This window comes from Erythrolamprus reginae, chromosome 2 (assembly GCF_031021105.1).
Source record: "Erythrolamprus reginae isolate rEryReg1 chromosome 2, rEryReg1.hap1, whole genome shotgun sequence".
Taxonomy (NCBI): domain Eukaryota; kingdom Metazoa; phylum Chordata; class Lepidosauria; order Squamata; family Dipsadidae; genus Erythrolamprus; species Erythrolamprus reginae.
Window position 1 is genome coordinate 342,336,617 of NC_091951.1, and position 25,698 is coordinate 342,362,314.

A 25,698-nucleotide genomic window follows, 5' to 3' on the forward strand; every position below is an offset into this window, starting at 1 on the left:
CTAGATTGGAATGAATGAAATATTGTCCTGGAATATTTCATTTGCACAACTATTCCATTTGCACAACAGCATGTGAAATTGACTGTCAATCAGTGTTGCTTCCTAAGTGGACATTTTGATTTCACAGAAGTTTGACTTACTTGAAGTTATATTCTGTTTTTTAAGTGTTCCCTTTATTTTTTTGAGCAGTGTATTTGACCTATGTACCTCTTGTGTTCGCAGAGTTTAACATCAGATCAAGGGTATTTGAGTGAAGGTGGGACCTCAACAATGTGAAGGCGGGTTTTAACTCCTGGATGCACTTGGATGGAAAAATAAAAAAGGCAAGAACAGGTTTTTCTAAAAAATGGATAAGCCACATTTCACAATGCGTCTTCGGATTCTTCAAATGAACTGCAATGCCCTAAGCAGTGAAAACATCCACCCCGAATGACTAATACTACCCTATCAGAGTTGGTTGCAGAAAAATCAATTTCCAGAAGCACACACAAACGACTTTGCTCAAAAGGTGATCCCATGATCCTGGGACACTGCAGGCTTTATAAATATGAGCCTGTGGCCAATAGTCTGAATTTTGACCACATGATTATGGGGATGCTGTGTGTGAAAATGTGATAAATTGCTTTTTTGTTGTTGCTGCTCTAACTTTAAACAGTCACTAAACAAATGTTTGTAAGACAAGGATTGTATAACTCCAAAAAGCTCCTGAACAAATTGTCATTAAGCGAGGATATCTATATTGACCATTATTTGTAGGATATCCTGCCTAAGCAGTGGGTTGGACTAGAAGACTTCCAATGTGTTTTTGAACTCTGTTATTCTGTTCTGTTCTAATTTCCTACATATTTCTGCCAGTGGTGGAGAAATCTCCCTATTTGTGTCTTCAACCATATACAGTGGTACCTCATGATACGAACCCCTGGTCTTACGAACAACCCGAGATACGAACCCGGGGTTCAGAAATTTTTTGCCTCTTCTTACGAACTTTTTCCTTCTTATGAACCTGCTGCTGAGAAGCCCCGCCGCCCGGCTCTCATCTTTTAAAACAGGCCAGGGGGCTTCTCGGCAGCCTCCCAAACGCCGAACCCGGAAGTTCGGGTTTGGCGTTTGGGTTCAGGAGGACGCTGGGAAGCCCCCCCCCCCCCCGGCTGTTTTAAAAGGTGAGAGCCGGGCGGCAGCGTTTTTTTGCGGGGGGGTTTTCCGTTGCACGGATTAATTGATTTTACATTGTTTCCTATGGGAAACAATGTTTCGTCTTACGAACTTTTCATCTTACGAACCTCCCCCGGGAACCAATTAGGTTCATAAGACGAGGTATTACTGTACAGTGATACCTCGTCTTACAAACACCTCGTCATACAAACTTTTCAAAATACAAACCCAGGGTTTAAGATTTTTTTGCCTCTTCTTCCAAACTATTTTCACCTTACAAACCCAAGCCGCCGCCACTGGGATGCCCCGCCTCCGGAATTCTGTTGCCAGCGAAGCGCCCGTTTTTGCGCTGCTGGGATTCCCCTGAGTCTCCCCTCCATGGGAAACACCACCTCCGGACTTCCGTGGTTTTGCGATGCTGCAGGGGAATCCCAGCAGCACAAAAACGGGCGCTTCGCTGGCAACGGAAGTCCGGAGATGGGGTTTCCCATGGAAGGGAGCCTCAGGGGAATCCCAGCAGCGCAAAAACAGGTGCTTCGGCTGGCAAAAGGGGTGAGTTTTGGGCTTGCACACATTAATCGCTTTTCCATTGATTCCTATGGGAAACATTGTTTCGGCTTACAAACTTTTCACCTTACAAACCTCGTCCCGGAACCAATTAAGTTCGTAAGACAAGGTATCACTGTAGTCCGAAAAATAAGGTACTAAAACACAAGAGAGTTTGCCCTACAAGGAAGGCATCCCCCTTACAGAGAGAAGCCCAGCGCACAAAGCACATTTAATCCGTGTCAACATTACAAATCCATCGGAACGCAATAAAGGACAGATGTTCATACAGAGGCCCATCCTAATTCAAACCTGGCTTCCTTCAGTCCCTTCCAAGATGATCCCCTGAAAGACAAGTCACAGCAGGAAGAGAGGTTTTGCACACCTGCCAATTTATTTCCGTTTTGTTGCGCAGGAGTCCTATTATGGTTTTTTAACCGAGATACTAATTGTCATAAAATCCTCGGCCAGAACCACTTCTTGTCCGTTCAAAACCATCTCGGCTTGCTTTTTCAGCTCCGTAACATCTGCGTCTCCTTCCCCTATCTGATCTGTGGGCTTGTACCTTTGGCTAACATGAGAGAGGACCAATCTCCTTGCTTTGCATAGCTTAGCAAACTCAGCAGCCATTTTCGGAGTGCTGTGGCCATGGTCTTTAGCTTTGTCCATCTGGCTGTCATCCAGGGTGGCTTCGTGAATCAAGATATCGGCTTCGGAGCAAAGCGAGGTCACCCCGTCTCCAACCACACCAGAACAATCGCCTAAAATACAAATTTTTCTTCCAGGAAAAGGACTTTCTAAGACATCTGTAGGAGAAACGATTGTCCCATTCTCCAGAGTAATCGGAACACCTTCTTTCAACTTCCCATATAAGGGGCCCGGTGGGATTCCTAGAAATTCAAGAAGAGGAATAAAATGTATTTATTTATTTATACACTGCTCAAAAATAATAATAAAGGGAACACTTAAATAACAGAATATAACTTCAAGTTAATCAAACTTTTGTGAAATCAAACTGTCCACCTAGGAAGCAACACTAATTGACAATCTGTTTGTTTGTTTGTTTGTTTGTTTATTTTGTCCAATACATAATACACATTGAAGAGAATAGATATGTAATAATATAAATAAAGAAAAGAATAGAAGAAAATATATAAAAGTATGGGTGAACATATTTGAAAGGAAGAAAAGATAAATGAGATAAGGAGAGACAATTGGACAGGGGACAGAAGGCACACTGGTGCACTTATGCACGCCCCTTACTGACCTCTAAGGAACCTGGAGAGGTCAATCGTGGATAGTCTAAGGGGAAAATGTTGGGGGTTAGGGTTTGACACTACTGAGTCAGGTAATGAGTTCCATGCTTTGACAACTCGGTTGCTGAAGTCATATTTTTTACAGTCAAGTTTGGAGCGGTTAAAGTTTGATTGAACAAAGTATTCAATGAGAATATTTCATTCATTCAGATCTAGGATGTGTTATTTGAGTGTTCCCTTTATTTTTTTGAGCAGTATATATTCAATTTCTATGCAAGAAGAGAAGTGTTTTTAATAGGAAAGTGAACACAAGAACAAGGGGACACAATCTGAGGTTAGTTGGGGGGTAAAGATCAGAAGCAACATGAGAAATATTTTACTGAAAGAGTAGTACAGTAATACCTCATGATACGAACTTAATTGGTGCAAGGAGGAGGTTCGTAAGACGAAAGGTTCGTAAGATGAAACATTGTTTCCCATAGGAAACAATGTAAAGTCAATTAATCCGTGCAACAACAACAAAAAAACGCAAAAAAACGCTGCCGCCCGGCTGTCACCTTTTAAAACAGTCTGGGGGCTTCGGCGTTGGGAGGCTGCTGAGAAGCCCCCCGGCTGTTTTAAAAGGTGACAGCCGGGCAGCGGGGCTTCTCAGCGAAAGTTCGGGTTTGGGAGGCTGCTTTGAGGAGGCGGGGAAGCCTCTTGCAGCAGCTGCCACAGCCGCCGGCTTCCCCGCCGCTCGCCCACCGAGGATGCTGACCTGCTGCCTCGCGGGGAAGCCGGGCAAGAGCGATCTTCTGCCGGCCATGGGCGAGTGGCGGGGAGTCGCCCATGGCCGGCAGAAGATCGCTCTTGCCCGGCTTCCCCGCGAGACAGCAGGTCAGCAAGAGCGATCTTCTGCCGGCCATGGGCGACTCCCCACCGCTCGCCCATGGCCGGCAGAAGATCGCTCTTGCCCGGCTTCCCCACGAGGCTTCCCCCATCCTCGCCCGCCGCCCGCCCGTCCAGAATGCTGACCTGATGCCTCGCGGGGAAGCCGGGCAAGAGCGATCTTCTGCCGGCCATGGGCGAGCGGCGGGGAGTTGCCCATGGCCGGCAGAAGATCGCTCTTGCCCGGCTTCACCGCGAGGCATCAGGTCAGCAAGAGCGATCTTCTGCCGGCCATGGGTGACTCTCCGCCGCTCGCATTGGGGTGGGGGGGCTCTCAGGACACCCCTCCACCCCAGCACTTTGCATCCTGCCGGCTAAGAGCAATCGGGCAGCAGCTTCTGCCGGACACGGGTAATGAGCGGGACAGAGAAGCGGGGAGAATCAGAAGGCTCCTTTGGCGGCTGGAGGCTGCCTGGCTTTGTGTTTTTGGCTGGGGGAGGAAGCAGTAGGACCTTCCTAACTCCCTCCCCCCCAGCCAAAACCCCAAAGCCTGTTTGCTGCCACACGATTTAGCCAGGACAGGAGCGAAGTGACGTGGAGGAATGGGGAGCTGAAACCGGGCGGTTTCAGCTTTCCATCCATCCACGTCACTTCGCCGCTAAATCGTGTGGCAGCAAACATGCTTTGGGGGTTTGGCTGGGGGGGAGGGAGTTAGGAAGGTCCTACTTCTCCCCCCCAGCCAAAACCCCAAAGCATGTTTGCTGCCACACGATTTAGCGGCGAAGTGACGTGAAGCGAGGGAAAGCTGAAACCGCCCGGTTTCAGCTCCCCATTCCTCCACGTCACTTCGCTCCTGTCCTGGCTAAATCGTGTGGCAGCAAACAGGCTTTGGGGTTTTGGCTGGGGGGGAGAAGTAGGACTTTCCAGCAGCCTCCGAACGCCGAACGCGGAAGTTCGGGTTTGTTCGGCTTCGGGAGGCTGCTGGAAAGCCGCCCGGCTGTTTTAAAAGGTGACCGCCGGGCTGGGGGGCTTCCCAGCAACCTCCCGAACCCCGAACCCGGGTTCGGGGGGGTGCTGGCAAGCCCCCCAGGCCGGCTGCGACCTTTTAAAACAGCCGCGCCGCTTCCCATCTGTCTCCTGAAGCCGAATGCGGAAGTTCGGCTTTGCCGTTCGGCTTCAGGAGACAGATGGGAAGCCGCGCGGCTGTTTTAAAAGGTCGCAGCCGGCCTGGGGGGCTTCCCAGCACCCCCCCGAACCCGGGTTCGGGGGAGTGCTGATTCGTAACTCGAAAAAAGTTCGTAAGAAGAGGCAAAAATTTTCTGAACCCCAGGTTCGTATCACGAGTTGTTCGTAAGACGAGGGGTTCGTATCTTGAGGTATCACTGTAGATCCTTGGAACAAACTTCCAGCAGACATGGTTGGTAAATCCACAGTAACTGAATTTAAACATGCCTGGGATATCCATCCTAAGATAAAATACAGGAAATAGTATAAGGGCAGACTAGATGGACCATGAGGTCTTTTTCTGCCGTCAATCTTCTATGTTTCTATAACCCAATCCCAATGGGACTTAGGCCAGCTTTTTAAAAATTATTTATTTCTTTATTTTATTTAGAAACATAGAAGTCTGACGGCAGAAAAAGACCTCATGGTCCATCTAGTCTGCCCTTATACTATTTTCTGTATTTTATCTTAGGATGGATATATGTTTATCCCAGGCATGTTTAAATTCAGTTACTGTGGATTTATCTACCACATCTGCTGGAGGTTTGTTCCAAGGATCTACTACTCTTTCAGTAAAATAATATTTTCTCATGTTGCTTTTGATCTTTCCCCCAACTAACTTCAGATTGTGTCCCCTTGTTCTTGTGTTCACTTTCCTATTAAAAACACTTCCCTTCTGGACCTTATTTAATCCTTTAATATATTTAAATGTTTCGATCATGTCCCCCCTTTTCCTTCTGTCCTCCAGACTATACAGATTGAGTTCATTAAGTCTTTCCTGATACGTTTTATGCTTAAGACCTTCCACCATTCTTGTAGCCCGTCTTTGGACCCGTTCAATTTTGTCAATATCTTTTTGTAGGTGAGGTCTCCAGAACTGAACACAGTATTCCAAATGTGGTCTCACCAGCATTCTATATAGTGGGATCATAATCTCCCTCTTCCTGCTTGTTATACCTCTAGCTATGCAGCCAAGCATCCCTACCGCCTGACTGCGCTGTTCACCCATTTTGAGACTGTCAGAAATCACTACCCCTAAATCCTTTTCTTTTGAAGTATTTGCCAACACTGAACTGCCAATACAATACTCAGATTTATTTATTAGATTTGTATGCTGCCCCTCTCCATAGACTCGGGGCAGCTCAAAATTAACACAAAATTAACTTTTGTGCTGTGTATTTTTCATTTTTTTTAAAAAAAGACCTCTGGCATAATAACTCCATACCCCTAAATTCCACCGACTGTCCCTTTTTAAAGCGATCAAGTTTCTAGACACTCTGAATACTTTTTGTTTGAAACGATGCACACAAAATCTAAACCATTTTTTTCCCTCTCGGTTTTTATTATCAGTCTCAGTATTGTCACCTCACCCACAACCTTTTCTCTTTCTTCTAGCATCCTTTTCTTTAACATTTTTGTATTTTTTGCAGTGGAGGGGGGACAAAATAACAAGCTCAAGTACGAATTGTACATTTCATCTGCTCGGAAAGCTTATTAGTCACTAAACTATGTGTCATAATCACGCATGTGATATCAGCAGAAGTGCTGCAGAATTTTGGTCTACTTCGGCTGGTGATATGGAAACGGAACTGAAAATCTCTTATTTAAATTTTCCCAGAGGAGAATATTATGAGTAGTCCTCGTTTAGTGACTGCTTCATTTAGCAACTATTTGCAGTCACAACAGTGATGAAAAAGTAACTGCAACCAATTCTCAAGCTTACAACTTTTGCAGGTCTGCAAAGCAAAGGGAAATTAAATCAGATTACAAGCACTGCCATGGTTTCATTTAGCAACGGTTTCACTTAACAATCTGTTGGTATGTCTCGGTATAGCTAGGCTATGAGACCTTTGACTTACACTGAGCCGAGAATTTTAACAGAGTGTGGATGTGTGGTAAAGCCAAAGAAAAAGACACAGACTTAGTTATGCTTAATAAGTACTATTGACATATATACAAAATAGAAACAATCCATAATAAGCACTAAGCCATCCAATATAATAAGCACTAAGCAAATACACTCCCCCCTCAAGGCAAAGCAAAAGCGAATGAGCGTTAAAGCATCATTGAGGGAAGGAGTACTGGCGCCCTCTTATGGCGAACCAGCCCAAAATATTTAAAGTGATAGTACAAGAGACTACAATAGGTAGTTTACAATGGCAAATTCTAATAACCATGTACCTTGTACTAACACAAATTGCCATTCCCAATTGTGGTCCTTAAACAAGGACTCTCTGTATTGACCTCCTATGTGAGGTGGTTTTAATTGACAGGCATGTAGAGTACTAATAATACACTGCTCAAAAAAATAAAGGGAACACTTAAACAACACAATATAACTCCAAGTAAATCAAACTGTTCACTTAGAAAGCAACACTGATTGACAATCAATTTCACATGCTGTTGTGCCCATTCTGTGCACACTGATTGACAATCAATTTCACATGCTGTTGTGCCCATTCTGTGCACACTGATTGACAATCAATTTCACATACTGTTGTGCACATGTGTACAGAACAAATTATTCACTGAGAATATTTCATTCATTCAGATCTAGGATGTGTTATTTCAGTGTTCCGTTTATTTTTTTGAGCAGTGTATACAGTGATCCCTCTATTATCGCGAGGGTTCCGTTCCCAGACCCCTCGCGATAATTGATTTTTCGCAATGTAGGGTTGCGGAAGTAAAAACACCATCTGCGCATGCGCGCCCTTTTTCCCATGGCCGCGCATGCGCAGATGGTGGAGTTTGCGTTCCCCGCCGCCCACGCAAAGGGGAAACCCCGATTCGGCTCCTCGCTGCTGCTGCGCTACCGAGCAGATCAGCTGTTGGGCGGCCGAAGGAACCTTCCCTGGGTCTTCCCCTCTTGCTGGCGGGCGGGCGAGCGGCGGGCATCAGCGAGGAGCCGGGGTTTGCCCTTTGCGTGGGCGGCCGGGAAGACCCAGGTTGGGGGTTTGGGGGGGTGCTGGGAAGCCCCCCATGCCGGCGGCGACCTTTTAAAACAGCCGCGCGGCTTCCCAACTGAGTCCTGAAGCCAAACGCGGAAGTTCGCCTTTGGCGTTTGGCTTTAGGACTCAGTTGGGAAGCCACGCGGCTGTTTTAAAAGGTCGCCGCCGGCATGGGGGGCTTCCCAGCACCCCCCCAAACCCGGGTTGGGGGTTCGGGGGGTGCTGGGAAGCCCCCCATGCCGGCGGCGACCTTTTAAAACAGCCGCGCGGCTTCCCAACTGAGTCCTAAAGCCAAACGCCAAAGGCAAACTTCCACGTTTGGCTTCAGGACTCAGTTGGGAAGCCGCACGGCTGTTTTAAAAGGTCGCCGCCGGCATGGGTGGCTTCCCAGCACCCCCCCAAACCCGGGTTGGGAGTTCGGGGGGGTGCTAGGAAGCCCCCCAGGCCGGCGGCGACCTTTTAAAACAGCCGCGCCACTTCCCAGCTGACTCCCGAAGCCAAACGCGGAAGTGGTGTTTTTTTTTAATTAATATTTTTTTTAAAATCGCGATATAGCGTTTCGCGAAGATCGAGATCGCGAAACTCGAGGGATCACTGTACTCCATGCATCTGAAGATGTAATGCACAAAAGCATATACAGTGGTAACTCTACCTACAAACGTCTCTACTTACAAACTTTTCTAGATAAGAACTGGGTGTTCAAGATTTTTTTGCCTCTTCTTAAGAACCATTTTCTACTTAGAAACCTGAGCCTCCGAAACTGTAACCAGAAAAGGCAGGGAGAAGCCTCCATGGGGCCTTCTCTAGGAATCTCCTGGGAGGAAACAGGCCCAGGAAAAGCAGGATGAAGCCTCTGTGTGGCCTCTCTAGGAATCCCCTGGGAGAAAACAGGGCCAGAAAAGGCGGGGAGAAGCCTCTGTGTGGCCTCTCTAGGAATCTCCTAGGAGGAAACAGGGCCAGAAAAGGCGGGGAGAAGCCTCTGTGGGGCCTCTCTAGGAATCTCCTGGGAGGAAAGAGGGCCTCCACCCTCCCTGTGGTTTCCCCAATCGCACACATTATTTGCTTTTACATTGATTCCTATGGGGAAAATTGTTTATTCTTACAAACTTTTCTGCTTAAGAACCTGGTCAAAGAAAGAATTAAGTTCATAGGTAGAGGTACCACTGCATATTATTTTTTGTCTCTGTAACTGTTCTGGTTTCTGGTAGAAATTTAGCAATTACAAATAACTCTTATCAAATGCATTATATCATGAATAAAGAAACTCCATTTATTTCTCTGCTCTTCTGGAATTCAAACACATTTCATACATGCACTTATCTGTTGGTCCGTTATCTCCCTTGACCGCATTTCTCACATTCCTTCTCCTCCACTTAACAAGATTTATTTTCCTAACAGCCTGATCTCTAAAAACAGCAGCCATGACTGTTAATCACACAGAAAACTTTTTCTTACTTGAGAGCAGCAAGAAAACCTCCATTTTTCTCATCGGCAACGTTGAAACTCCACCCTTCTTCCCCACTGACCCCCTGATGTGCCAAATACATCACTACAGTATTTAACCCATTCCTCTCCTTAATATCTTCTTCCAGACCTCTGTTTTCTACGCTTTTGGGCCCTTCTGAATTTAGGGTTAACCCAGCGAGCGTCTGATTCTCCCTTGCTAGATCCTGAACTCATAGCCCCATCCTTTGGCTGGCCTCCCACCTGTTCTACTACCTGTAACCCCGGGCCCCCCACTAATTCATAAACACTATCTGAATCAGAGTCCTCAATCTCTTCATCATCCTCCAACTGACCAGGAGTACGTACAACAGTAACAGACACTTCATTTAACAATTGTTGGGATCCCTTCTACAGGTGGTTAAAAAAAAGAGAACAATCTGCTTAAACGATGGAATGATCTGTATATATTAGACCAGACACAAATCTGGTATAAAACCCTTCCTTTTCTTTTCTAATAGTTGTAAGAGATATTAGATATATAAATATGAAATTTTACTTCTAATTTCAAAATCTCTGTACTGTGATTAATTCAACGCTTGCTTCTATCTATCTATATGACTAATTTTGATTTAAGGTAATGAGCTAATAAATTTAAAATTAGTTCATATGCTTAACACAGCTCCACTGTACACTCGCCCACCCTTCTTTCTTTTTCTTTTCTCTTCTTTGCTTCTCCTCTTTTTCTTTTCCCTCCCTCTTTTCTCTACTTTCTCTCTATCTCTTTTTTGTAAGTCTATATATTTATTAATTGTTGTATTTTTACATCCAGACATATTGTAATGTACTAAGTTTCAATTGCCAACTGTTATGATTGTCTTTTATGTTCTGTATATTTGTAAATAAAAACTTTTATTAAAAAAAAAAACAGTAACAGACACTAAACGAATGATTGTTAAGTCAAGGATGCCACTCCTACCTAATTCCTTCAATTTCTGAACGTTGAGTTTGCCAGTCCGTGGCTTCTCTTCCACCAAAAACCCAAAGGAAGGAATACGGTGAAACAGTCTGAAAGCCTTCATTACGACGGGCCCGCCGTCCACCAAAAAGTACGAATCATCTGCAGGATTCAAACAAATAATGTCTCCTGGTGGTCCTGGACAGCTCTCCTCTTCTCTCTTCCCGGAAAACACATCGTCCCACTCTTCCTCAGGGCACTGGTTGGGTGTGGGAACCAGTTCGTGGACCACGTAAGGGAAAACCAGCTGGGAACGGGAAAGAGCCATAGTTCTCTGGAGAAAATCCTTTAGCCCCAAGGGTCCATAAATATCCACCGGCAGCTTGTTGGCTTCTGGACTGCACTGCATGCTGATTGTACACAAGAGTCCAGGAAGGCCAAAGATGTGATCTCCGTGCAGATGAGTTATAAAAATCTTGGTAATCTTCCCTAGCAACATAAGATGGATAGCATGAAAAATTAAAAATAAATGGGAGATAATACCGTGTTTCCCTGAAAATAAGACACTGTCTTATATTAATTTTTGCTCCAAAGGTAGTGCTACCGTGTTTCCCCGATAGTAAGACCCCCCCAATTGTAAGACATATGGGGGGTTTCAGGGGGGTCGGCTAATATAAGCCATACCCCAAAAGTAAGACATATGTCTTACTTTCGGGGAAACACGGTATGAAGAGACAGTAGAACCTCGACATACGTCCCCCCCGCCGCTGTCGTCCCCCCCCCCGCCGCCGCCTGCAAGCGCTCTGCCAGGCGGCTCTCCCCGCTCCACTCTTCGATATGCCGGAGAGCCGGAGAAGGGGGTGTCCGGACCCCCCCACCCCCAGCAGAAGCCAAGGGGGGGGTCCTTTCAAGCGGCGCTGGGCGAAAGAGGGCGGGCGGGCGGCCAGCAGCAGAAGGCGAGAGGTGCCTCCTTCTCCGGCTCTCCGGCAGATCGAGCGTGCGAAGAGGCACCTCTCACCTTCTGCCGCTGCTGGCCGCCCTCTTTCGCCCAGCGTCGCTTCGGAAGAAGCCGAACGCCGTCAGGGGGGCGCTTGGCGACCGCCACTTGGCGAGCGGAGAGGCGGTCGCCAAGCGCCCCCCTGACGGCGTTCGGCGGCTTCCGAAGCGATGCTGGGCGAAAGAGTGCGGCCAGCAGCGGCGGAAGGTGAGAGGTGCCTCTTTGCGTGCTCGATCTGCCGGAGAGCCGGAGAAGAAGGCACCTCTCGCCTTCTGCTGCTGGCCGCCCGCCCTCTTTCGCCCAGCGCCGCTTGAAAGGACCCCCCCCCCTTTCCACCCCTTGTCGCCCGACAAAGGAGAAACTTCTGCAAATCGTGCACCGTCTCCAGCGCTCTCTCCGGGTCGGGTTGTGTGAAAGAGGCTGGGGTTGGGGGAAGGGGAGAGGTAAGATGTGTTTGTTTGTTTTTTGCAACGCCGCTCCGTTGGGGAAAGAGGGAAGGTGGTTCACTCGGAGTTGGGGCTGAACAGAAGCGCGTGGAGAAGCCCAACCTTGGGGTGGGGTGGGGGAGAAGGGAGAGCAAGGAGGGCCATTGTGCATTGCCAGGTGGTGGGGGTATCCCCCAGTTCAAAAGGTGCCTTGGCTGGAAGAGTAGCTGGTTTCCAGGGCATAAACTGGCTCGCTTCCGGGGATGGTGCACATCCGCTCACTTGCAGGGAAACAGCTTTGGGGCTAAAGAGGCGCTCCGGGCGCAAGATTGTATCCCGAGTAGTAATTCCATTTACTGCTCCGGTGTGCCTCGCTGCAGGCTTTCTGTCAACGAAATAACAGCAACATGTTCTCGGAAGCCACCGCCTCTTCCCCTGCCTCGCTGCTCCTTGTCTCGGGCGACAAGGGGTGGAAAGGGGGGGGTCCGGAGCTGCGCCCTCCTTCGCCCGCCTCCTTTCCAATGTAAGACATACCCCGAAAGTAAGACATAGTGGGGCTTTTGGGGGTAAAAAGAAAGTGAGACACTGCCTTACTATCAGGGAAACACGGTACGTCTTATTTTCGGGGGGTGCCTTATATTTCTCAAATAAGACAAATTCACAGGCAGAAAAGCTGACACCCCCAAAGAAAGTATACGGTACCTGTCAGTATGGCACCCACACACACAAACAACGGCACTTATATGGTACAACAGTATACTCCCGCTATTGCAGCTTCCAGCCACCAGAGGAACTACAGTCTACGCACTGTAGTGGAGACGGTAATGGCGGTGAGACAGCAGCAGACTGTGCCTGCTGTACTGGACGGTACAAAGCGATGGAAGGGGCCAGCAGGGGATGCCACATTATTACGGTACCGCTACGAACAGCTTTGAATGGTACCGTATGTTTTTCCACTGTACCGTATGTAAACTTGACTACGACTTATTTTCGGGGGGTGCCTTATATTAGCAAATTCTGCAAAACCTCTGACACGCCTTACTTTCGGGGTACGTCTTATTTTCGGGGAAACAGGGTAGCAGCAGAAAAAGGATTTAGAAGGAAGTCCTAAAGCTGATCTCATTTTGTTCTCTACTTTTATTTGTAGCATCATACTTTCGCATCATCCCCAATTCCTGGTACTGGGCTGCAGCCAGTGAAGAGTCACTCATCTTCGGCGCCACTGGTGCGCCGTCCGAGGCCGCCGCAGTCGCACATGCGCCTGTCGACATGAGATTCAACTTCTGCGCATGCACAGCAAGCAAAATCTCATGTGAGGACATGCGCGTGAGCGAGATTTCGGTCATTTTCACTGAACATATTTGCATGCGCAGGAGCAAAAAATCAGCAAAAATCTCACTCGTGTGCAAGTCCTCACACAAGATTTTGTTTGCTGCGCATGCGCAGAAGCCAAATCTTACACGGGGAGTATTGGGGACACGCAGTCCCGCGCACAGCTCCCATTTTTTCAACTGGAGCTGTACACCGGTCCGCGTGACCAGCAGCCCATTACTGGTTGCGGCCCATGGGAACAGGGCCACGCAAGTGGTGAGCACACAGTATGGACGCACACAAAATTGTCCTCTCTCCCCCTACCACCATCACTCCACAAAGCCAAAAAAGTTGGGGATGGCTGCCTTAGCACAGGGAAGGTCACCTGGTGAGATCAGTTTCCGGTCACAATTCAAAGTGTTGGTTATGACCTATAAAGCCCTTCATGGCACCAGACCAGATTATCTCCAGGACTGCCTTCTGCCGCACGAATCCCAGCGACCAATTAGGTCCCACAGAGTGGGCCTTCTCTGGGTCCTGTCAACTAAACAATGTCGTTTGGCGGGGCCCAGGGGAAGAGCCTTTTCTGTGGCGGCCCCGACCCTCTGGAACCAACTCCCCCCGGAGATTAGAATAGCCCCCACCCTCCTTGCCTTTCGTAAGCTCCTTAAAACCCACCTCTGCCGTCAGGCATGGGGGAACTGAGATATTCTTTCCCCCTAGGCTTCTACAATTTATGCATGGTATGTTTGTATTTATGATTGGTTTTATAACAAGGGATTTTAGCTGTTTTAGTATTGGATTGTCTCATGCTGTTTTTACCACTGTTGTTAGCCGCCCCGAGTTCACGAAGAGGGGCGGCATACAAATCCAATAAATAAATGAATGAATGAATGAATGAATGAATGAATGAATGAATGAATGAATAATAAATAAATAAATAAATAAGGCCAGGGGTCAGCAACCTGTGGCTCTGAAGCTGCATGTGGCTCTTTCATCCCTCTGCTGCGGCTCCCTGTCGCTCAAAATATGCAACACAACCGCCAATGTGTAATACCCACTAGGATGCCCAAGTTCGCCTGGTGTACCAGTTGTGGCCCTACCTGGACAGGAAGTCTCTACTCACAGTCATTCATGTCGTCATCACCTCGAGGTTGGACTACTGCAATGCTCCCTACGTGGTGCTGCCTTTGAAGAGTGTTCAGAGACTGTAGGTAGTACGGAATGCAGCTGCGCGAGCAATCATGGGCCTCCCGAGATATGCCCGTATCAGTACAATACTCCGCGAGCTGCACTAGCTACTGATTAGTCTCCAAATACAATTCAAAGTGCTCCCTCCAGAGATTCGCACTGCCCCCACCCTCTTCGCCGTTCTCAAGAGCCTCAAAACTCATTTAGGTCGCCAGGCATGGGGCAATTAGATCAAGCCCCCTCCCTCTGTTTACGAGATGTAATGTGTGGCTGTGAATGAATTGGTTGACTGATTATATTATATATGGGATTTTAGCAGTCATTTTTAATTAATTAGATTTGTTGTGTTGCTTTTGCATCCTACGGAGTCTACGGAGAGGGACGGCATACAAATCTAAATAAATAAATAAACAAATAAATAAACAAACAAACAAACAAACAAATACTGTGAGTCGCCCCGAGTCTTCGGAGAAGGGTGGCATACAAATCTAATTACGGTAATAATAATGATGATGATGATGCCCTACATGGCACGGAACTAGATTATTTATGGGACAATCTTCTGCCTCATAGATTCCAGCAGGCGGTCAGGTCCCACAGAATCGGCTTTCTCCGGTTCCAACCAGCCAGACAATGTCGTCTGGCAGGGTCTAGGGGAAGAGCCTTCTGTGTGGCAGCCCCGGCTTTATGGAATGAGCTCCCCCCAGAGATCGGTACTGCCTCCATTCTCCCCGCCTTCCGTAAAGTTTTAAAGACCCATCTTTGCTGGCAGGCCTGAGGCCATTGAGATTTTAACATCTTGTCCCACCCAATGAATGGATGTTTGAATCTGTTTGGTTGGTTTTAACTATTTTAGTTGTAATTTTATATACCGTATTTTTCAGAGTATAAGATGCACTGGCTGATTTTCGGCCTTGGAAACATCGCTTTGCTCTCTGGTGACCCCGGAGTGTGAAAAACAGCCCAACAAGTGTTGTGGTTAGCTCTGGCCCAGCTCCTGCCCCAAGGACTGTGGATGTGGGGAAGACATCCACATGCTGCAGGCCTGTTTTGACCCCGGTGGAATCTGATGATGAAGGCTCCTCTGACCAAGAAGACATGAGTGACAGGGAGGAAGAGAGTGTGGCAGACAGTTCAGAAGGAGATCAATTATCTAGCTCCTCCTTGGATTCAGAACAAGAGTTAATGATACAGCCACGCATGAGGAAAGCGATGCATAGGCAACAACAACTGAGAGATTATTATCAAAGAAAATGAGGCCACCTATGGTTGGGTGGGGCTGTGGTAATTAGTGAGGCTGCTATAAATAGCAGCCTGTGGGTTTGGCCATTGTGGAGGATTATCTGATCGTTGTGTTTCATGACTGCTTTACTGACTTTGACCTTTGGTGTGCTGATTTTTCTCCGCTTTGAAACTAAACCAGGGCAAAGTGTGTTTCATTTTGTGAAAGAAGAAGGACTGTGAATTGCCTCACAGCTGCAAGCTAAGTATCACAGAACTGATAAGGGATTTGTACAAATTACCAGTTTGTTTGGAGACGAGTGCTCTTTGCTATACCGAAAGAGGGCTTAGTGTAAGTGAATTTTCATTATAAAGAACATTGTTTTGAATTTTCAAACGTGTGTGTGTCTGAAATTTGTACCTGTGAAGTTTTGGGAGGAGTGTACCAGAGAGCCCGACAGAACAACAGGAAAACCAGAAATTCGGAGAAATCGACTTCCGGTTTGCCCGTTCTGCTGCTTTTCATAATCCAGGGCTTTAAGAGGTTTTCCTGAAGCCTTCGGAGTGTGAAAAACAGCACAACAGGCAAACTGGAAGTCCATTTTTCCAAACTTCCAGTTTGCCCGTTGGGGATTCAGTGAGGCCTATGCGCATGTGCGGGGGTGGGTTGTGCCCATGCGCAGGGAAGCATGGGGCGTACGCATGTATGTGGAGGGAGGGAATGGGTGTGGGCACTCCCTTTTGGCACGTGAACCAAAAAAAGTTTGTTATCACTCTTTTAGGGTCTGGAAAGTTATTTATAACATCTCCAACTCACCTGCTTTCAGATTACTTTTCATAAATTGCGTCTGGGTTCCCTCGCCGCAGTCAAACAGCCAGCATTCTCCCTCAAAACGGATTACCGTCGCTGAGGCCCCTCTCGTTGGAGATGGGTACGCAGACCCTGTCCCCAGAAATGTTATATCCATGGACATTTTTTCTCAATGGCACAAGGACAACTAAAAGAAAAGAAAAATACCTGGACATCAGATTTGGATGGAGTCTCCTTTCTTGATTTTTTTAAAAAATAAAACTACTCCAGATGTCAAAACTTTTAAATAAAAAAATACTAGATGCCCAAAGGAAAGGAAAGAAAACAAGACTTACTTTGGAATAGGAATCCCAGCCAAAAGTTTAATTTACATAAGTATTTAAGAATTGATGGTTTCTAACTTTATTCTTCTATCCTCTTCCTCACGATTTCTTTATTGACCAACTATGATTGGATACACAAGGAAGTTGTATCCTGTGCATAAGCTCTCAGTGTACATACAAGCAGTAAGTGATATTTTATTTTATTATTTTACCTGATTTCACGTTCGTCATCCGAGGAACATTTTCAGCTAGGAATAAAACACATACATCATCACCCCACACATTGCATTCAGCAAAATGCTTTTTCTGCAGCTTTCCAGAACTTCAGAAAAAAACAATTACAGTGATCCCACGGTTTTTCAAAAAATATTAATTAAAAAATACTCCGCGGTTTTTTTTCTATACCACGGTTTTCCCACCCGATGACGTCATACGTCATCACCAAGAGTCACTTCTCTCTCTTTCTCTTTCTTTCCTCTCATTCTCTGCTTCATTTTCTCATTTCTCTTTTCTCTCCCTTTTTCTATCATTTTTCTCTCTCTCTCTACCTTCCACTCTCCCCCCTCTTGCTCTCTCTCTCTTTCTCCCTCTCCCTCTCTGTGAGAACGCCTGCCCCCACCTCTCCTGCAGCCCCCTCACTGATAGCTGGGACGAAAGTGCTCTCAGCTAAGGGACTGTGAGAGGGGCGAGGCAGGCATTCTCAAAGCGCTCAGAGCGGCTACTGGCCGAATGAGGAGGATGAGAAGCCGTAGCCGCCAGCGCTGCTGCAGGAGGACCCGTGTTCAAAGAAAGCCGGTGAGAGGGGTGGATCGGGCGGGCGGGCGGTAGCGGCGAGGGGGCCGGAGGCGCTGGGGGGGCGGGGGCAGCCGACATTCAAAGCAATCTTTGCCGGCCTCTGCACTTTCGTCGCTCCCTGCCCTAATTTCAAGCCCGGCTCCTTGCGCTGCCTTGAAAAAGGGTGCGTGGGGGTAGTTTTGGGCTGTCCATAGCCAAAAATGGTGTTTTTACTTCCGCACCGCTACTTCGCGGAAAATCGACTTTCGCGGGAGGTCTTGGAACGCAACCCCCGCGAAAATCGAGGGAACACTGTACTACCAACCTGCCTTCCATTGAGGCCCTGTATACTGCACGAGTCAAAAAGAGGGCCGTGGAAATATTTATTGACCCTTCGCATCCTGGACATAAACTGTTTCAACTCCTGCCCTCAAAACGTCGCTACAGAGCCCTGCACATCAAGACAATTATACAGTTTTTTCTCTATCACTCAGCTAAACAAATAATTCCCAACACTGTCAAACTATTTACTAAGTCTGCACTACTATTACTATTAATGTTCTCATCGTTCCTATCACCCATCTCCTCCCATTTATGACTGTTTGACTGTAACTTGTTGCCTGTATCCTACAATTTATATTAATATTGTTTCCTGATTGCTTATTTGACCCCTATGACAATCATTAAGTGTTGTACCTTATGATTCTTGACAAATGTATCTTTTCTTTTATGTACACTGAGAGCATATGCACCAATGACAAATTCCTTGTGTGTCCAATCACACTTGGCCAATAAAAAATTCTATTCTACGCTATTCTGTTCTATTCTCTTTTTTCTTTCCTAAAGCAAAACAGACAAATGCTAACCCTTACAACTCGTTGCAATCTGACTTGACTCTCTATGCCAGCGCAACTTCAAGTGGTACCAAAGACAATCAATCAATCAATCAATCAATCACATAAATAAATAACCACTTGCTACAGACTCCTTTCTATCCACTGGCAGCTCCCCTCACAGGCGGATGAGGTCTCTGCCACCAGCAAGAACTAAACTGTATGTTAGAAAAGCAGCAACAGGAGGAAGAATAATCTGCTGGACAAAAAACTCAGGACAGGCCGGGAAAACCGTTCCAGTCCAGCACATAATAATAGCAACAACAACAATAATATTTTTTTTAAATGGGGGTAGAGGTGGGAGGGGACAGCAATTCAGATTCCAGGGCTGAGGCATTTGTGAGATGGATGGATGGAAGGATGGTAAGAAGGAGAGAGAAAAAATGTGAGTGAAAGTGGAAGGCAGGGAGGGAGGAAAGGAAGGAACAGAAGAAAAGAAATTAAAGGAATGAAGGAAGGAAGGAAGGGAAGGAACAGAAGGAAAGAAATGGAAGGAAGGAAAGGAAAGAAGGGAAGGAAGGAAAGAGAAATGGAAGAAAAAATGTGAGTGAAAGTCAGGGGAGGGAGGGAGGGAAGGAAGGGAAAAACATGGAAGAATGGGAGAGAAAAAATGTGAGTGAATGTGGAAGGACGGAAGGACGAAAGAAAGAAAGAAAGAAAGAAAGAAAGAAAGAAAGAAAGAAAGAAAGAAAGAAAGAAAGATGCTGTCCTTAGTTGCATGTTTGCTAGGAAGAGAAGAAACGATCGGAAATTGTTGTTGTTGCCCTGGTAGGATCCTTCCCCCTTAATTATACCCCAGCACCCCAGACCCAAATTTATTTTTATTTGTTTTATTTTATTTATCAAACATGTACAGGATAGTAGCAGTTTGTATAAACATAAGTAAAAAGTAACGATAAACGAGGAAAATACGACATATAACTAACCAAAACACATATAACTATATAACTCATAAATAAAAGACATAATAAGACCTATAACTAACCAGCAGTTTGGGGGGGGGGGGGCGGAATAAGCTGGGGAAGTCTATGCAGGGAGGGGGAGATTGCCCCTTTCTTCTGCCTTCTAAGAAAGAAAGGGATTGCTCCTTTCCCCCCTCCCTCCACTCCCCAAAATGGATGGGAGTAGGCAGGGGAGTCTTTGGAGTAGGGGAGGTAGAAGCGGGGGCGGGGGGGGCAAAGCCAGGGCAGGAAAGATCTGGTTCTTTAAAGAGGAAGAAGCATCAAATATTGTGAAATTCTCCCCCCCCCCCCCCCCTCAAAGTACTGTATGTGGTAAAAGATGGTGACAGCTCCGTTCTTACCCCCCTCCTGTCTCCGCTCCCGGACCCGCAACTCAAAGCGAAGCTTTTGCAAGCCGAGCCCCGGTGCGGCCGGACCCACGAGTTAAAGAGGTGCGACTGGCAACGCCGGCGGAAGTAGAAACGAAGCCAAGCGCCAATTATACCGCCCAATATAAGACAGGCCCACCACCGGAAGTCGGAGGCGCCTGTGTCTGTTTACTCAGCCTTTGTAAAATTCTGAGCCCTCTTCTGGCCCCGCCAAGAAAAGGGTTGGCAAGAATCGGTGGAAGGCCTTAAGCATAAAACATATCAGGAAAGACTGAATGAACTCAGTCTGGAGCAGGGGTAGGCAAAGGTGGCTCTTTTATGACTTGTGGACTTCAACTCCCAGAATTCCTGAGCCAGTCATGCTAGCTGAGGAATTCTGGGAGTTGAAGTCCATATGTCATAGAAGAGCCAACTTTGCCTACCCCTGGTCTGGAGGACAGAAGGGAAAGGGGGGACATGATCGAAACATTTAAATATGTTAACAGGTTAAATAAAGTTCAGGAGGGAAGTGTTTTTAATAGGAAAGTGAACACAAGAACAAGGGGGCACAATCTGAGGTTAGTTGGGGGAAAGATCAGAAGCCACGTGAGAAAATATTATTTTACTGAAAGAGTAGTAAATGCTTGGAACAAACCTCCAGCAGACATGGTTGGTAAATCCACAGAAACTGAACTTAAACATGCCTGGGATAAACCTATATCCATCCTAAGATAAAATACAGGAAATAGTATAAGGGCAGACTAGATGGACCATGAGGTCTTTTTCTGCCGTCAATCTTCTGTTTTTATGCTTATTTATTTGTTTGTTTGTTTGTTTGTTTGTTTGATTGATTGATTTTATGCCACCCAGGGCGGCTTACAACATGTTAACAATAGCACTTTTTAACAGAGCCAGCCTATTGCCCCCACAATCCGGGTCCTCATTTTACCCACCTCGGAAGGATGGAAGGCTGAGTCAACCTTGAGCCGGTGATGAGATTTGAACCACTGACCTACAGATCTACAGTCAGCTTCAGTGACCTGCAGTACAGCACTCTACCTGCTGCACCACCCCGAAGAAGCTCCAGCTTGTTTACTCTGGCAATGTTAGTTCATAGGAGCAAAATAGAATAGAATTGTTGGCTAAGTGTGATTGGACACACAAGGAATTTGTCTTTGGTGCATAGGCTCTCAGTGTACATAAAAGAAAAGATAAATTTGTATTAAGAATCATGAGTTACAACACTTAATGACTGTCATAGGGGTCAAATAAAGCAATGAAGAAACAATATTAATAAAAATCTTAAGGATAGAACAACGTTACAGCTAAACAGTCATAAGTGGGAGGAAATGGGTGATAGGAATGAGGAGAAAAAACTAGTAGTAATAGTAGTGCAGCCTTAGTAAATAGTTTGACAGTGTTGAGGGAAATATTTGTTTAGCAGAGTGATGGCGTTCAGGAAAAAAATGTTCTTGTATCTTTTTGTCTTGATGTGCAGTGATTAATAATAATCAAGAGTCTCCTAACACCTTTTCCAGTTTTTTTAAAAAAATATGTTTTATTGATACATTTTTTTCATTAAAGCAAAAAAATTCATGTCTATCTGAACAGCATGTTGTCTGGGCATAATTTTTTTAAAAACCCATACTTAAAACCATACTTTTGCTTGCTTGGTCTTGGCTTACAGTATTATACGAACCTGAGCAACTTTGATTTATTCAGTAAACCATGGTTACAATAAGTCAGCTTAATGTAGCACACTAAAATCAGATCAATTCCATATCTGGACAGAACTCTAAAGTCCCAAGTCTGCTTTTAACCACAATAAGAAACGTGCTTTGCTTAGCTTGTAAGGTGGGCTTCTATAAAAACCTTTGAAAGTGACTGTCAATGTATCAGCAACTGAAGAGAAAGCAGAAGGACCGTTGAACTTACCTGAACGGTCTTCTCGATGCACTGCAAGGAGAGTCCAGGATGGGTAATTCTTCAGTCTGATTGGTAGGGACTGAGTTTAATTTAAATATTAGGCAGGTGCCGCCCCCTTAGCCCTCCAGTCTCATTAAAACGAAGGAGCAGTAAAGTCCAACACATTTATTGAACCATATGAAAAAACACAACAACTTCAAAGAAAGGAACCTTAAACCATAACATGGCCCCTGGTCCAGAACTGGGTGGGTCTGGACTCTCCTTGCAGTGCATCGAGAAGACCGTTCAGGTAAGTTCAACGGTCCTTCTCCAATGCACTTGCAAGGAGAGTCCAGGATGGGATATGCCCAAGAAAAACTTAGAGGGAGGGAGAAGGCTGGACCAGTGGCTCGGCAAAGGAACAAACCTCCTGTAGGACCCTCCTCCCAAAAGCTGCCTCTGATGAAGCATAAGAGTCTATACGATAGTGCTTTATAAAGCTTGAGGGAGCAGCCCAAGTGGCCGCCCGGCAAATGTCCTCTAAAGACGCCTGTGTCCTCCATGCCGTCGAGGTGGCGGCGCTGCGGGTTGAGTGTCCAGTGATGCCATGTGGCACCGGCGAACCTCTAGCTCTGTACGCCTCCGATATACAGTCACGGAGCCACCGGCTGATGGTCTGGGAGGAAACTCTGGACCCCAGAGAACGTGCTGAAAAGGATACAAACAAGGCCTCTGAAGCTCTGAAGGACTGAGTCCTGCGAATATAGATTTTAAGGGCTCTCCTCACGTCCAGCTTGTGCCACCTCAACTCTAAAGGGTGAGTTCCATGTGTACAAAAATCCGGTAGCACGATGTCTTGTGCCCTGTGAAAAGTGGTATTCACCTTAGGTAAGAAAGCCGGGTCCAGCCTAAGGACCACTCTGTCCGGATGAAAGCGACATAAGTCCGGTCTTGTAGACAAAGCCGAAATCTCTGAGACCCTCCTGGCAGACGTAATGGCTACCAGGAAGGCAGTCTTAAGAGTCAACAGCCGTATAGGAACCTGCCGTAGAGGCTCAAATGGAGGTGCTGTGATGGAGTGAAGCACCAAGGACAGGTCCCATGACGGGAAGCGATGAATGACTGGCGGTTTAAGATTAGCCGCCCCTCTCAGGAAGTCTCGTATCCATGGATGTTTGCTCAAGGGGCGATGACTGTCCAATGTAATGATACTGGATAAAGCAGCCACATGCCGACGAAGAGTATTCGGGGCGAGGCCCTTGTCCAGACCTGCCTGCAGGTATGTCAGTACCATAGGAGGAGAAGCTACCTGAGGCTCCACCTGTCGTAGTGCACAGAACTTAGAAAAGGCCTCCCAAGTGGCCTGGTAGATCCTCCTGGTAGAAGGCCTACGGGCAGCCTGTATAGTATCGATAACCGTGTCTGGCAGAGCGTGACTCCTCAGACGTTCCCGCTCAAGCGCCACACGGTTAGCTGCCACCACTGAGGCTCCGGGTGTGACATGGTCCCCTGGAAGAGGGAGATTCGGTGGTCCGGAATCCGCCATGACGGAGCAATTGAGAGTTGCATCAGGTCTGCGAACCAGATCCGACGGGGCCAAAAGGGGGCCAACAACAGCACCTCTGCCTGCTCCTGCAATATTTTCCGAATTACTCTGGGAATGATGGAAACCGGTGGAAACGCATATAAAAGACCCGGAGGCCATCTGAGGCGCAGAGCATCCACTCCTTCCGCTCCCTGGGATGGAAATCGGGAGAAGAAGCGGGGAAGCTGGGAGTTGAGACACGTTGCAAACAAGTCCAGAACTGGCACCCCAAACCTCCTGGTGATCTCTAGGAAGATCCCGGGTTCCAGTTGCCATTCCCCTGGATCTAGTGTCTCCCTGCTGAGCCAGTCTGCACAAACGTTCTCCACCCCAGAGATGTGTTCCGCTGAAAGCGATGCCAGATTGGTCTCTGCCCACCTGAAAAGAGACTCCGACTCTGCCATCAGCCTCCCTGACCGAGTTCCCCCCTGTCGGTTGATGTGGGAACGCGTGGCTACGTTGTCGGTCATAATTAATACGTGCTGATCCTTCACCAGGTGAGCAAAGCTGTGGAGGGCCAGTGACACTGCCTTCAGCTCCAAGAAGTTTATGTTGACGTTGTAAAGGTCTTGCTGCGACCACAGGCCCTGGGCTATTTGTGAGGAAAGATGTGCTCCCCACCCCCGCAGACTCGCATCGGTCGTCACCGTGAGGAATTCCTTGTCCAGAAAGGAGGAACCGCTGCTCAAGGCTGGAGACACCCACCACCGGAGAGATCTGCGAACCCTGGCATTGAGGAAAACCTTCCTGCGCGAATGGCTCGATTTCTGCTTCTGAAAGGGGAGAAGGAACCACTGTAATGGTCGAAGGTGGAACCTTGCCCACGGCAGTATGCCAATGCATGACACTAGCGTCCCTAGGAGCTGGGACAGGAATAGCAGACTTGGGTACTGCTGGAGGCGCAGCTCTCTCACCAACCTCCTGATTGTAGATTGCCTGTCCCGTGACAGAAAGACCTCGCCCAGTTCGGAATCTATCGTCGTCCCCAAATGGGCCAGGCGAGTCGTGGGCGTCAGGTGGCTTTTGTCCCAGTTTATGGAAAAACCATGGTCTTCCAGGGTCTGTATGGTTAAGTGTAGGTCCTTTAGTGCCCGATCCGGTGTTCTGGACAAAATCACGATGTCGTCCAAATACGCCATGAGGCGTACCGACTGACATCTGAGGTGCGCCGTAAGGACATCCAGCAACTTTGTAAATGCTCTCGGGGCTGATGATAGGCCAAAGGGCATCGCCCTGTACTGGAAATGTGCTCCGGCAATGCAGAATCTGAGAAATTGTCTGTGAGGAGGAAATATTGGGACATGGAGATATGCCTCCTTCAGGTCTATGGAGGACATGAGGTCTCTGTGGCGGATGGCTGCCAGTATTGATCTGAGAGAGTGCATCTTGAACCTCCTGTATTTTACATAGAGGTTCAAGCGCCTCAGGTTCAGAATCAGCCGCACTCCCCCCGACGACTTGGGAATGAGAAAGATCGCCGAGTAGAAGCCCCTGCCTTGCTGTGTCAAGGGAACCTCCTCTATAGCTCCAATGTCCAGTAAGTGCTCGACTTCTTTGAATAGGAGTCTTCTTCTCTCCCCATCTGATGGAACGCGACACGGGAGAAACCTGTGAGGTGGAGGGCAGAAGAATTCTATTCTCAGGCCCTGGCCAACTGTAGATACCGCCCAAGGGTCTGAGGACGTCGCCGCCCATGCTGCATGGAAGGACATCAGTCTTCCGCCCAGACAGCCTCTGAGCTCGGAGTCACTTCGACTTCTTGAAGCCTCTGCTTCCTCCTCTAAAGGGGCGGCGGCCTTGATAAGATCTATTCCTGTCCGCTTGGAAAGACCTATCCGCCCGAAAGGACCCCTGGCCAAATGAGCTCTGAAAATACGGCCTCGACGCCTGGGTGCCCATCGAGGAGGGCTCAGACCGAAAGGACTGCCTTCTCTGATAGGGAGTGAATCTCCTATCCTGCTTCCTGTTTGCCCTAGGCATGACCTTTTTCTTGTCTTTATCCTCCACGAGGACGTCGTCCAGGACCTCCCCAAACAGTTTCTTGCCTTTGAATGGGGCAGATGCCAGGCTCCATTTGGACTTAACGTCCGCCTGCCAGCTCCGGAGCCAAATGAGCCGACGGGAGGCCACAGAGGAGGCCATTGCACGGGAAGCAAATTTGGCGGCGTTGACCGTAGCGTCCGCCGAAAACTCCGTGGCCACCAGGAGTTTGTTGAGGTCCTGGCGGAGTCTAGTATCTTCCGGATTAACCCTGGATTGCAGTTCTTGGATCCAGAGCATCGTGGCCCTATTGAAGAACGATGCCGCCGAAGCGGCTCACAGAGCCCAGGCCGCCATCTGGTGAGTCCTGCGCACCACATTTTCCGCTCTCTTGTCCTCTGCTCTGAGACCCTCCTGAGATTCTGAGGGAACCAGGGCATTGGACACCAGGCTCGTCACCGGTTTATCCACCACTGGAAACTCCAGCAGGTCCTCCATCGCCTGGTCAAATGTATAGAATCTGCGATCCAGGTTAGATGGCCCCTGTGCGGCGGCTGGGTTCTCCCACGGGCGCTGGAT

General features: G+C 47.6%; 1 protein-coding gene across 2 annotated transcripts; it reads right to left on the reverse strand.

The window, feature by feature from the left end:
• Window positions 1-1,872: 1,872 nt before the first annotated feature.
• Window positions 1,873-19,766, reverse strand: ELAC1 (elaC ribonuclease Z 1). 2 transcript variants are annotated; one of them, XM_070736411.1, is made up of 4 exons: window positions 19,644-19,766; window positions 16,357-16,537; window positions 10,416-10,883; window positions 1,873-2,588 (listed from the first exon to the last, which is right to left on the reverse strand). In XM_070736411.1, exons 2-4 carry the CDS (start codon window positions 16,511-16,513, stop codon window positions 2,122-2,124), a joined length of 1,092 nt encoding a protein of 363 aa, XP_070592512.1. In that variant the 5' UTR covers window positions 16,514-16,537; window positions 19,644-19,766; the 3' UTR covers window positions 1,873-2,121. The 2 variants fall into 2 exon arrangements, with proteins under 2 accessions (XP_070592512.1, XP_070592511.1); XM_070736410.1 differs by lacking the exon at window positions 19,644-19,766 and adding an exon at window positions 16,886-16,905.
• Between the last annotated feature and the right edge of the window lie 5,932 nt (window positions 19,767-25,698).

What these genes read in the sequence shown, in the direction of transcription:
- ELAC1 (XM_070736411.1), bottom strand. Translation starts at nt 16,513, where the DNA reads ATGTCCATGGATATAACATTTCTGGGGACAGGGTCTGCGTACCCATCT. An exon ending in GAAAAGTAATCTGAAAGCAG is followed by an intron (nt 10,884 to 16,356) that starts GTGAGTTGGAGA and finishes TTATGTTGCTAG; the next exon opens with GGAAGATTACCAAGATTTTT. An exon ending in TCAGAAATTGAAGGAATTAG is followed by an intron (nt 2,589 to 10,415) that starts GTAGGAGTGGCA and finishes TTGAATTTCTAG; the next exon opens with GAATCCCACCGGGCCCCTTA.